Raw genomic sequence first — 13,349 nt, forward strand, 5'->3', positions numbered from 1 at the left:
GTCACATGGTCAATAACAGATAGACAGAGGGGGAAAGGCCAGTGAGGAGAGGGGAGGTCACATGGTCAATAACAGATCTGACAGAGGGGGAAAGGCCAGTGAGGAGAGGGGAGGTCACATGGTCAATAACAGATCTGACAGAGGGGGAAAGGCCAGTGAGGAGAGGGGAGGTCACATGATCAATAACAGATCTGACAGAGGGGGAAAGGCCAGTGAGGAGAGGGGAGGTCACATGGTCAATAACAGATCTGACAGAGGGGGAAAGGCCAGTGAGGAGAGGGGAGGTCACATGATCAATAACAGATCTGACAGAGGGGGAAAGGCCAGTGAGGAGAGGGGAGGTCACATGGTCAATAACAGATCTGACAGAGGGGGAAAGGCCAGTGAGGAGAGGGGAGGTCACATGGTCAATAACAGATCTGACAGAGGGGGAAAGGCCAGTGAGGAGAGGGGAGGTCACATGATCAATAACAGATCTGACAGAGGGGGAAAGGCCAGTGAGGAGAGGGGAGGTCACATGGTCAATAACAGATCTGACAGTGGGGGCAAGGCCAGTGAGGAGAGGGGAGGTCACATGGTCAATAACAGATCTGACAGAGGGGGAAAGGCCAGTGAGGAGAGGGGAGGTCACATGATCAATAACAGATAGACAGAGGAGGAAAGGCCAGTGAGGAGAGGGGAGGTCACATGGGCAATAACAGATCTGACAGAGGGGGAAAGGCCAGTGAGGAGAGGGGAGGTCACATGGTCAATAACAGATCTGACAGAGGGGGAAAGGCCAGTGAGGAGAGGGGAGGTCACATGGTCAATAACAGATCTGACAGAGGGGGAAATGGAACCTGTTTCATGTTTAACAGACAGAGAGAGACAGAGAGTATTGTACAATAGAAAATTAAGAACCACATTTTGCTTAGTGGTAGATGAGGAATGAGCTCACTGTCAATCCCTGATTAGGCTCTCTGCAGAGGCTGTCATGAAAATGTCTTCATATTCACTGATGAGTCACATTTTGGTGTCTTACAAACATCCAGGAAAACACATTGAGCTCTGTAACTTTCCATTAGTTTACATAACAACTCTAAGACCTGGGGCAGGATTGGGCTTTCCCTTGTGTGTGGTGTGGTTGTGGCTCGAGGTAGAACATACCATTAAGCACAGATTTAGGATCAGAATATTTCACCCCCATCCTAACTTTACCATAAGGTAACGTATCTGTCCCAGGATCAGTGGTGTTAGCAATTTTTGTTACTCTTCAATAACACAAACCCCAAAGCAAATCAAGGGGAGGAAAATAGGTTTATTCAAAGAGGCCAAATCATAGATGTTATGGTCATTCTCCCCTGTCCTCAGTGATTCTCTCCAGTGGTTCTCTCCCCAGAACAAAGGGACAGCATGTAGTTTTATAACCCAGCCCTAGCCTGTGCTTGACCAATTAGAATTCCTTGCAATTAAACTAGCCAATGGCCAAATAACAAGTATCCTATTTCAGAAGACATATTCCTCCCATGTCTCTGAACCATTGAGCAATAATTCCCTATTACGGAAAAAACACTATTCCCTTCATCATTATTACTCTATTGACTTCTCGTCCTTTTGACCTCTCATCCTCTGTCTCTGCGTTGTTTATTTATCTTTGACCTATTCTTACAGTGGGTAGCTACTTCTACCTACGAGGTGAGTGTGGAGAGTAGGGGGGGTTCTTACAGAGTCAGCCCACTGGGGGGGCACGTCCTCAGGCTCGGGGGGGTAGGACATCCAGGATGGGCTGTGGTAGGAGGACGGGGGCGTGGAGGCAAAGTACTCAGAGTAACCCGACCGCGAGGCTGGGATGGCGTACACCGCTGTGATGGGGTTTCCTGTGGGGGGGTTAGGAGGTCGTTATACAGGGGAAATACTACAATGACAACCGCCATTACTAGAAGAAGAATCAAGTTGTTCTACAATTGTGACAAACAACAAAGTTAACCTAGACCTAAACCTAAATCCTAACCCTAATTCTAACTCCTAACCCAAACCCAAACTCCTAACCCAAACTCCTAACCCAAACCCTAACTCCTAACCTAGACCCTCACAAGGATAATAAAATAAATTTCAAAAACAGACAAACAGGTTCTGACCTGAGTAGGTGGACATCGGCTGTTCTGCTGTGACTGAGGGGAGTGCTGCTCTGGAGAGGGGGACTGAGGGGAGTGCTGCTCTGGAGAGGGGGACTGAGGGGAGTGCTGCTCTGGAGAGGGGGACTGAGGGGAGTGCTGCTCTGGAGAGGGGGACTGAGGGGAGTGCTGCTCTGGAGAGGGGGACTGAGGGGAGTGCTGCTCTGGAGAGGGGGACTGAGGGGAGTGCTGCTCTGGAGAGGGGGACTGAGGGGAGTGCTGCTCTAGAGAGAGAGACATAGGGGGCGCTGCTGTCATTATGCTGGGTCTGCATATCCGTCATGTTGGTCCCAGACTCTGAGATCCTGGCCGTGGACCCCAGGTCAGGCGACGAGCTGAGTCAGAGAGAGAGATAATGCTCACGTCGCAAAATCACATTCACATGCAACACATATTCTTCACCACAAGAGGACAGTGGTGCTCCATATAAGACCCACAGTGACACTGGATTCTCATTGCTATTCATGTCATCTTCCTCTGCACTGATTCTGCTTTCAAATGTGCAGTATACACGACTGAGATCAGTCTGGCCACACTGCATTTCCCTGGTGAATATTACCATGTGAATGTTGGGGAGTTCAGTGATTCATTTTTGGTTGAGAGTGAGGTGTTGCAGCTTTGATTCATTCGAGGAAAGAATAGTGTTATGGGGGCTGTGTGTGTGTGTGTGTGTGTGTGTGTGTGTGTGTCCTGGCCGTACCGTCTTAGAGAGGTCCCTGGAGGGGGGCCGGTGCGAGGGGGAATAGGGGGTGGAGGAGAGGTCATAACCATGTCAGGAAGCTGGGTGAACCTAAAGGCCTGGAAGAAGACAAGTCAACACACACATGAATAATATACTGTGGGTTGATGTTTTCTGATAGGAGAAAGTGTCTACTTGTTAAGGTTTAGTCAACTAGAACCAGTACAGTAGTACATTTTGACCTAACATAACCATTCCCAGAGGTTGTATCCTTCCACCCACTCACAGGTTTGGGGAGGCTGCACTGATACATGTCTGCTCCGTACGCCGGCACCCACTGCAGCCCTCCTCCCCGGCCACGGCTCATGGTTCCCGGGGCACTGGTCACCACGTCAGAGTAGGGCAGGGGTGGAGGTCCGGGGCTGTAGTGGCCGTGGTGGTAACCGTGGTGGGGGTGGGGATGATGGGAGTGGTGGTGGCGTCCGGCTGTGGAGGAGTGTCCCCCTGAGGCCAGGCTGAAGGCCTCCTCCAAGAGCAGGTGCATCTGCTGGCGTACCTCGTCGATGGACGGCTGGGAGCTCAACGTGGAGGTCTCTGAGTGACCTTTGACCCCTCTGGGGCAGACATAACCCCCCCGCGGGCCAATCAGACGATCCACGTTGGTCTCCTCAATCAGCTCCGGTTCAGTCTGAAACACAGAGAAAAAGAGGGGAATTGGTTACGCACACACACACACACACACACACACACACTGCCCAGGAGGTTGGTGGCACCTTAATCAGGGAGGACAGGCTTGTGGTAATGACTGGAGCAGAATCAGTGGAATGGTATCAAACACATGAAACACATGGCTCCATTGGCGCCGTTCCAGCCATCATTATGAGCCGTCCTCCCTCAGCAACCTCCACTGATACACTGTTCACACTTCATTTCCAATTAGTACTAGTAGAGCTAATACAGTTCAGACCTATCAGAGTAGAGTCATTGTCTCCCAGACCTATCAGAGTAGAGTGTCATTGCCTCCCAGACCTTTCAGAGTAGTGTCATTGTCTCCCAGACCTATCAGAGTAGAGTGTCAGTGTCTCCCAGACCTATCAGAGTAGAGTGTCATTGCCTCCCAGACCTATCAGAGTAGAGTGTCATTGCCTCCCAGACCTATCAGAGTAGAGTGTCATTGCCTCCCAGACCTATCAGAGTAGAGTGTCATTGTCTCCCAGACCTATCAGAGTAGAGTGTCATATTCTCCCAGACCTATCACAGTAGTGTCATTGTCTCCCAGACCTATCAGAGTAGAGTGTCATTGTCTCCCAGACCTATCAGAGTAGAGTGTCATTGTCTCCCAGACCTATCAGAGTAGAGTGTCATTGTCTCCCAGATCTATCAGAGTAGAGTGTCATTGTCTCCCAGATCTATCAGAGTAGAGTGTCATTGTCTCCCAGATCTATCAGAGTAGAGTGTCATTATCTCCCAGACCTATCAGAGTAGAGTGTCATTGTCTCCCAGATCTATCAGAGTAGAGTGTCATTGTCTCCCAGATCTATCAGAGTAGAGTGTCATTGTCTCCCAGATCTATCAGAGTAGAGTGTCATTGTCTCCCAGATCTATCAGAGTAGAGTGTCATTTTAGTGCTCTCTTAGGCTCAAACAAAAACTCTTCATTCACTTTATTAGCACCCTGCAAACTGGTGATGCTGCCCCGGTTTAGGGAGCCATGTCCTTTACACAGAAACACACCACAACTCCAAAGACACTCGTGCCAAGTACTTTCTCTTTACAGCACTGAAGGACTATCCCACAATGCATTGCAACCCCCCCCCATTTCATGATTTACGAGCACAGTGCTACAACGGTAAATGAACAGTCCCCTGATAGCTGGGTGGAATGCCACTGACTCAACCAGAGATGGTCAGATGAGAAATGTTCAAGTGGCTTTAACGATTCAGGAAGCTATACTAGTTGTTGTTGACAAGATGCTGACTAAGTTAGCCAGAGCTGCTTGATGGTACACTGTAGTCCTGTAATATCTCACATGAATAGGTGTTCAGTATTCCTCCAGTGGAACTGCTGTCTCTCTGGTTGGTCTCTGCAGGGTAGAGTGCTACCGGGACAGTTTTGTATGGAGTGTGAGTTGTGTTTCTGTTTATCTCTCCATCTCCTCCTTCCCTCTCCTTGTCCCGCCCCCCGTAGATTCATTGTGGCGATAAACAATCCGGCAAATCACTGTAGAAGTAATTAAGCACTGCGGTAAACTACTGGAGGTCTGTGTGTGTTAGCCTACTGTTATATCTCTCTCTCACTCTCTCTCACTCTCACTGTCACTCTCTCTCTCACTCTCTCTCCTTTCCTTTTCTCACCCACGCTCTGTGCTCGCTCTGCTCTCTCTATATCCACCTCTCCCTCCTTGCTTTCTCCCTCCAGCCTCTCTCTTCCTCCATCCCACTCTCTCTCAGGGTGATAAATGAGTTGGATCTGAGGGTGCCCTACTTCCTGTGCGAGTGGATGGGAGCAGCCACAGGAGACCTGGCGCAGCCGCCTCATAAATCAGTTCCCTCGCAACACGGACAGGCAGAGACGTGGATCCGCAGTGATATGGCCCGCAGAGCAAGCGTTCCCACTGTTCCGCAGTGATATGGCCCGCAGAGCAAGCGTTCCCACTGTTCCGCAGTGATATGGCCCGCAGAGCAAGCGTTCCCACTGTTCCGCAGTGATATGGCCCGCAGAGCAAGCATTCCCACTGTTCCGCAGTGATATGGCCCGCAGAGCAAGCGTTCCCACTGTAATCAATAGAGCCAGTCCTTCTGCAAGGAGCTGACCGAACACGCTAGCACCGGATTCTTTGCAGGTTGCAGGTTTGACACGGTTGTTACGGTTACTGCAGGGAGGCTATGATTCACTCCCACGGGAGGTAGAGAAGGGAGCAGAACAGTGGAGGGAGGAGGTGGAGGAGGACAGGGAGGAGAACAGTGGAGGGAGGAGGTGGAGGAAGACAAGGAGCAGAACAGTGGAGGGAGGAGGTGGAGGATGACAGGGAACAGAACAGTGGAGGGAGGAGGTGGAGGAAGACAGGGAGCAGAACAGTGGAGGGAGGACATAGAGGAAGACAGGGAGCAGAACAGTGGAGGGAGGAGGTGGAGGAAGACAGGGAGCAGAACAGTGGGGGGAGGAGGTGGAGGAAGACAGGCGGCAGAACAGTGGAGGGAGGAGGTGGAGGAAGACAGGGAGCAGAACAGTGGAGGGAGGACATAGAGGAAGACAGGGAGCAGAAGAGTGGAGGGAGGAGGAGGAAGACAGGGAACAGAACAGTGGAGGGAGGAGGTGGAGGAAGACAGTGAGCAGAACAGTGGAGGGAGGAGGTGGAGGAAGACAGGGAGCAGAACAGTGGAGGCAGGAGGTGGAGGAAGACAGGGAGCAGAACAGTGGAGGGAGGAGGTGGAGGAAGACAGGGAGCAGAACAGTGGAGGGAGGAGGTGGAGGAAGACAGGGAGCAGAACAGTGGAGGGAGGAGGAGGAAGACAGGGAGCAGAACAGTGGAGGGAGGAGGTGGAGGAAGACAGGGAGCAGAACAGTAGAGGGAGGAGGTGGAGGAAGACAGGGAGCAGAACAGTGGAGGGAGGAGGTGGAGGAAGACAGGGAGCAGAACAGTGGAGGGAGGAGGTGGAGGAAGACAGGGAGCAGAACAGTGGAGGGAGGAGGTGGAGGAAGACAGGGAGCAGAACAGTGGAGGGAGGAGGTGGAGGAAGACAGGGAGCAGAACAGTGGAGGGAGGAGGTGGAGGAAGACAGGGAGCAGAACAGTGGAGGGCGGACTAGAGGAAGAGAAGTATGAAGACAGGTTGGTTGGGAGGAAATGATGCTTCTCTATGTAGAGGATATTGACAATAGACTCAAAGAGTTGTTACTGTCTGTGGTAAATGTGATACATATTCTATTAGATGTAATATGTGGTTATTGTTAAAACCAATGTCTGAGATGATTAGATAAAGGAGAGAAAGACACTATGCTGTTCTGTTTGTAAAGTAGGAGCTTACTGTAAAACTACCTCGTTCTCTTTGTTTGTAAATGAAAGGTTAAAGGTTATAAGATATTAACAGTGTCTTAGAGATAATTGTGGTGTTTGTTAAGTAGTGATCTGAAACATGACTTCAGGGAGCTGCTCTTTAGCCTCTTGATATTCTAACTGCATCTGTCCAGCATCATCTACGCAGCAACAGTATCACACCACAGGAGAGGAGAGGAGGGGCGAGGAGGCGGGACGAGGCGAGGCAAGGAAGAGGAGAGGAAGAGGAGAGGAAGAGGAGAGGAGAGGAGGGGCGAGGCGAGGCAGATGAGAGGAAGAGGAGAGGAAGAGGAGAGGAAAGGAGAGGAGGGAAGAGGAGAGGAGAGGCGAGGCGAGGAGAGGAGGGAAGAGGAGAGGAGAGGCAGAGGAGAGGAGAGGAGAGGAGAGGCGAGGCGGAGAGGAGAGGAGAGGAGAGAAGGGAAGAGGAGAGGCGAGGCAGAGGAGAGGAAGAGGAGAGGAGAGGAGGGGAGAGGAGAGGCGAGGCGAGGAGAGGAGAGGAGAGCAACATGTCTGAAAGGTATCATAAACCACAACTATAAAGAACACCTTATGAATCTACCACTATCATCCATTAAGCAACTCCTTCACTGCAGTCTGATGTGCTTAACTTCAACCACACCTGTATGTGGACAGTCCAGTTCCTGTCTGAGACTTTGACCCCTGGAGAGCTCTATTAGGGGTGCATTCAGGATTGCAATATGCTGTGATGTTGAATGGAACTCACCTCTACACCTTAAGACAACTGCCTTGACTGCAACAGTACCCTGCCAGAGGTACTACAAAACAGACAGTTCACTACCCAGTGATGTGTCTGTTGTGAAACATGCACTAGTCTGAATCCTTCCAAGTCCACTTTTTACAGCAAGCAGTGAATGTGTTTGTGTTTATTTTGGCCTCAGCACCATACAAAACATTTGGAGCGTGCAGGTACATTGTTTGTTTGTTTGCAACAGGAAGCTGTTGTCTCCAGTCACCTGGGGATGTTAGCTATTTTTGGATAGTAAATCACCTGTAAAATGAGTGGTTTTAACGACTGTGGACATGTAAGCTACAGATACAGTGTCAGGAAAAAGCATTTGCCCCCTTTTACATTTTCTCTATTTTTGTGTATTTTTGATACTGAATGTTGTCAGATCTTCAGCAAAAAACTAATGTTAGATAAAGGGAACCTGAGTTTACAAATAACAAAATAAACATACTTGCATGCAGGACTGCTTTAACTCAGCAACATTTGTGGGTTTACAAGCATGAACTGCTCGTTTCAACATTGTTTCAAAGCCCACCCATCTGCCACTCCAAACCCCACCCATCTGCCATTCCAACCCCACCCATCTGCCACTCCAAACCCCACCCATCTGCCATTACAACCACGCCCATCTGCCACTCCAAACCCAACCCATCTGCCATTACAACCACGCCCATCTGCCACTCCAAACCCCACCCATCTGCCATTCCAACCCCGCCCATCTGCCACTCCAAACCCCACCCATCTGCCATTCCAACCCCGCCCATCTGCCACTCCAAACCCCACCCATCTGCCATTACAACCACGCCCATCTGCCACTCCAAACCCCACCCATCTGCCATTCCAACCCCACCCATCTGCCATTCCAAACCCCACCCATCTGCCATTACAACCACGCCCATCTGCCACTCCAAACCCCACCCATCTGCCATTCCAACCCCGCCCATCTGCCACTCCAAACCCCACCCATCTGCCATTACAACCATGCCCATCTGCCACTCCAAACCCCACCCATCTGCCATTCCAACCCCGCCCATCTGCCACTCCAAACCCCACCCATCTGCCATTCCAACCCCGCCCATCTGCCACTACAAACCCCACCCATCTGCTATTCCAACCCCGCCCATCTGCCACTCCAAACCCCACCCATCTGCCATTACAATCACGCCCATCTGCCACTCCAAACCCCACCCATCTGCCATTCCAACCCCGCCCATCTGCCACTCCAAACCCCGCACATCTGCCACTCCAAACCCCGCACATCTGCCATTCCAAACCCCGCACATCTGCCACTCCAAACCCCGCACATCTGCCACTCCAAACCCTGCACATCTGCCACTCCAAACCCCGCACATCTGCCACTCCAAACCCCGCACATCTGCCATTCCAAACCCTGCACATCTGCCACTCCAAACCCCGCACATCTGCCACTCCAAACCCCGCACATCTGCCATTCCAAACCCCGCACATCTGCCACTCCAAACCCCGCACATCTGCCATTCCAAACCCCTCCCATCTGCCACTCCAAACCCCGCGCATCTGCCACTCCAAACCTCGCCCATCTGCCACTCCTTACCCCACCGATCTGCCATTCCAAACCCCTCCCATCTGCCATTCCAAACCCCTCCCATCTGCCATTCCAAACCCCACCCATCTGCCACTCCAAACCCTGCCCATCTGCCATTCCAAACCTCACCCATCTGCCATTCCAACCCCACCCATCTGCCATTCCAACCCCGCCCATCTGCCACTCCAAACCCTACCCATCTGCCATTCCAACCCCGCCCATATGCCACTAAAAACCCCACCCTTCTGCAATTCCTTACCCCACCGATCTGCCATTCCAAACCCCTCCCATCTGCCATTCCAAACCCCAACCATCTGCCACTCCAAACCCATCATGCTAGAGCAAATGCTCAAAGTAACTGAAAGATTTGAAATAGTGTTTGAACCCGTCTGCTTCTGAGACCCAGAACACCAGTTCAGATAGGGCCAGTGGGAAAGGACCAGGGTCAGGACCAGGGTCAGGACCAGGGTAAGGACCAGGGTAAGGACCAGGGTCAGGACCAGGGTCAGGACAAGGGTCAGGACCAGGGTAAGGACCAGGGTCAGGACCAGGACCAGGGTCAGGGGAGTGGGACTCACGTCATAGCCGCTATTCCTGATGCCTCTCCTGGGTCTCTCCCTCATAACCAGCAGGTCCATCTCTGTTCCTCCGGTACTCGGGCTGTTCAGGCTCTGCCTGCTCCGATAGGTCCGCTGCCTCACCTGAGAATGTCTGCCAATCACAGGGTGTTACAGAGCTCAAATCAATCAGCCAATAAGAAGAGGAATGTGTTAATCAAATGAGTGCAACAAACCGCCTTAGACAATACAGTTAACTAGGAGAAACTCCTGGTTTCATTATCATTGTCGTGGTCATCGTTTTCTTCGTCATCAACCTCATCATGATCAGCAGCAACTTTGTCATCATGAATCAACATTCTATTATATTCTATAGGCCTTTCCAGCCACACTACCGTTCAACAGTCTGGGGTCACTTAGAAATGTCCTTGTTTTTGAAAGAAAAGCACATTTTCTGGTCCATTAAAATAACATCAAATTGATCAGAAATACAGTGTAGACATTGTTAATGTTGTAAATGACTATTACGGCTGATTTTTAATCAAATATCTACATAATGTCTACATAGGCCCATTATCAGCAACCATCACTCCTGTGTTCCAATGGCACGTTGTGTTAGCTAATCCAAGTTTATCATTTTAAAAGGCTAATTGATGATTAGAAAACCCTTTTGCAATTATGTTAGAACAGCTGAAAACTGTTGTTCTGATTAAAGAAGCAATAAAACTGTCCTTCTTTAGACTAGTTGAGTATCTAGTTGAGTATCTGGAGCATCAGCATTTGTGGGTTCGATTACAGGCTCAAAATGGCCAGAAACAAATAACTCTCTTCTGAAACTCGTCAGTCTATTCTTGTTCTGAAAAATGCTATTCCATGCGAGAAATTGCCAAGAAACTGAAGGTCTCATACAACGCTGTGTACTACTCCCTTCACAGAACAGCGCAAACTGGCTCTAACCAGAATAGAAAGAGGAGTGGGAGGCCCCGGTGCACAACTGAGCAAGAGGACAAGTTCATTAGAGTGTCTAGTTTGAGAAACAGACGCCTCACACGTCCTCAACTGGCAGCATCATTAAATAGTACCCGCAAAACACCAGTCTCAACGTCAACGTTGAAGAAACAACTCTGGGATGCTGGCCTTCTAGGCAGAGTTGCAAAGGAAAAAAACATTTCTCAGACTGGCCAATAAAAAGAAAAGATTAAGATGGGCAAAAGAACACAGACACTGGACAGAGGAATATTGGAAAAAAGTGTTATGGACAGACGAATCTAAGTTTGAGTGTTCAGATCACAAAGAAGAACATTCGAGAGACGTAGAAAAAATGAAAAGATGCTGGAGGCAATGTGATGGTCTGGGGGGCTTTGGCGGTGGTAAAGTGGGAGATCTGTTCAGTGTAAAAGGGATCTTGAAGAAGGAATGGTATCACTCCTATTTGCAGCTCCATGCCATACCCTGTGGACGGCGCTTCATTGGAGCCAATTTCCTTCTACAACAGGACAATGACCTAAAGCACAGGTCCAAACTATGCAAGAACTATTTAGCGAAGAAGCCCTTGTCAACATCTTGACTATATTTCCTATTCATTTTGCAACTCATTTCATGTACTGTATGTTTTCATTGAAAACAAGGACATTTCTAAGTGACCCCAAACTTTTGAACGGTAGTGTATGTCTGAACATAATATCTCCTCTGCCAGATTGATTTGACATAATTGTGTGTTTTTCAATTACTTATCCCTGCCAGCCAATGCTGAAACTCCTAAAACGGCATCATACTGAGGACGTCTTAGAGAGGAGGTAATATGTATGATAATATTGATACATATTTTTCATTCTGTTGAACAAGATGCAGTGATGCAGATCAGTGAACATGCTCTGGGAGTGCTATCTCATCACTCATCACAGTCCTATCAGCAGGCTGAGCATGACTGGAGAGTCTGTCAAACATGTCTCTATGGGAAACTTCACCAGAACCAAAGATGATAGAGACAGGAGAGAGCAGACAGAAGAGAGCAGACAGAAGAGAGGAGACAGAAGAGAGGAGACAGGAGGAGGACACAGGAGACAGAAGAGAGGAGACAGAAGAGAGGAGACAGAAGAGAGGAGACAGGAGAGAGGAGACAGGAGGAGGACACAGGAGACAGGAGAGAGGAGACAGGACACAGGAGAGAGGAGACAGGACACAGGAGACAGGACACAGGAGAGAGGAGACAGGACACAGGAGAGAGGAGACAGGAGAGAGGAGACAGGAGGAGGACACAGGAGACAGGAGAGAGGAGACAGGAGAGAGGAGACAGGAGAGAGGACACAGGGGGAGGAGAGAGGAGACAGGAGAGAAGAAACAGGACACAGGAGAGAGGAGACAGGAGAGAGGAGACAGGAGACGGGACACAGGAGACAGGACACAGGAGAGAGGAGACAGGACACAGGAGAGAGGAGACAGGACGAGGAGGGCAACAAGCAGTGAATATGAAGTTTGGTTCTCCAGAGAAACAGAGCAATGAAAATCACAAAACCATCACCTAAACAGCCAACATCTGCCTTTCCTTTCTCCTCCTGTACAGTGTGTGTGTGTGTTTGTGTGTGTGTGCGTGTGCGTGTGCATGTCTGTGTGCGTGTCTGTGTGCGTGTCTGTGCGTTATGTACGCATATGTGTTTTTCCCTCATCGGCATCCATAACAAACCACAACTATTCTCTCTCTGTCTACATCAGTAGCAAATGATGGCACGACAGAGCAGGGCAGAGCCGTCCCAATGGAGAGCCCCTTATGGGCTCCCCTGCTCTGAGACAAGTACACCAAATCCTCTTATCTCCAGACTGAAGGAGCAGAAAACCAGAGGACCAGGGGCCAGAGCCCAGCACCATCCCAGAGACAGGAGGGGATTAGTCTGATTAAAGAGGCCTGATGAGACCCTCCTCTGGATCACAGAAAGATGATAATGAAACAATTAGACAGACAGACTGCCGTGCTGAGGGAGCATTTATAGAGAGGGAGGGTTAGATGAGGGCATGGAACTGCAGACAGACAACTGGTCAATGAGGCTGCGTGACAGACACAGAGAGAGTGCCAATCAATGTCCTTGAAAAGCTTTGGAGGAGGGACTATTAAACTACCCACCTACAACTCAACATATATCCCCATCCCCTCCTCTTTTCCCTCACACCCTCCCCCATCTCACCTCCTGCTGGACTTGACGTAGGTGGATGCTCGGTCTTCATCAGGCTCCAGTGGTGGGCCATGCTCTCCAGGTGCCCTCTCATGTCCGTGTCTCTGCCTCTGTGCCAGCGCCCTGCTACCACTCCCGCTGCCATCCGCTGAGGGGAAGTCATAGTACCCTTTCCTCTTAGCCTTCAGCCTCAGCTTGTTCCTGTAGTGCTCTATGTCGGACTTCTGCTTCAGAGCTAGGTTCACCTGGAGAAAGAAGGAAGGGAGGGAGGGAGGGAGGGAGGGAGGGAGGCAGGCAGGCAGGCAGGCAGGCAGGCAGGCAGGCAGGCAGGCAGGCAGGCAGGCAGGCAGGTAGGCAGGCAGGCAGGGAGGCAGGGAGGCAGGGAGGCAGGGAGGGAGGGAGGAGAAAAAGCACAGACATGTAAAA

The 13,349-nt window shown here is 50.4% G+C and overlaps 1 protein-coding gene across 1 annotated transcript in view; it reads right to left on the minus strand.

Annotated features, from left to right (window-relative positions):
* Positions 1-13,349, minus strand: part of LOC149971467 (UPF0606 protein KIAA1549L-like) — a 33,379-nt gene that overhangs the window by 16,859 nt on the left and 3,171 nt on the right. The window contains exons 2-7 of the mRNA XM_090221654.1: positions 12,936-13,168; positions 9,778-9,910; positions 3,119-3,520; positions 2,854-2,951; positions 2,118-2,488; positions 1,705-1,856 (exon numbers count right to left, since the gene is read on the minus strand). Of these exons, the coding sequence (XP_090077780.1) occupies positions 1,705-1,856; positions 2,118-2,488; positions 2,854-2,951; positions 3,119-3,520; positions 9,778-9,910; positions 12,936-13,168 (1,389 nt within the window). The remainder of the gene's footprint in view (positions 1-1,704; positions 1,857-2,117; positions 2,489-2,853; positions 2,952-3,118; positions 3,521-9,777; positions 9,911-12,935; positions 13,169-13,349) is intronic.

This window comes from Oncorhynchus mykiss, chromosome 26, assembly GCF_057628025.1.
Source record: "Oncorhynchus mykiss isolate SJ-2025 chromosome 26, ASM5762802v1, whole genome shotgun sequence".
In the NCBI taxonomy this organism is placed as follows: Eukaryota; Metazoa; Chordata; class Actinopteri; order Salmoniformes; family Salmonidae; genus Oncorhynchus; species Oncorhynchus mykiss.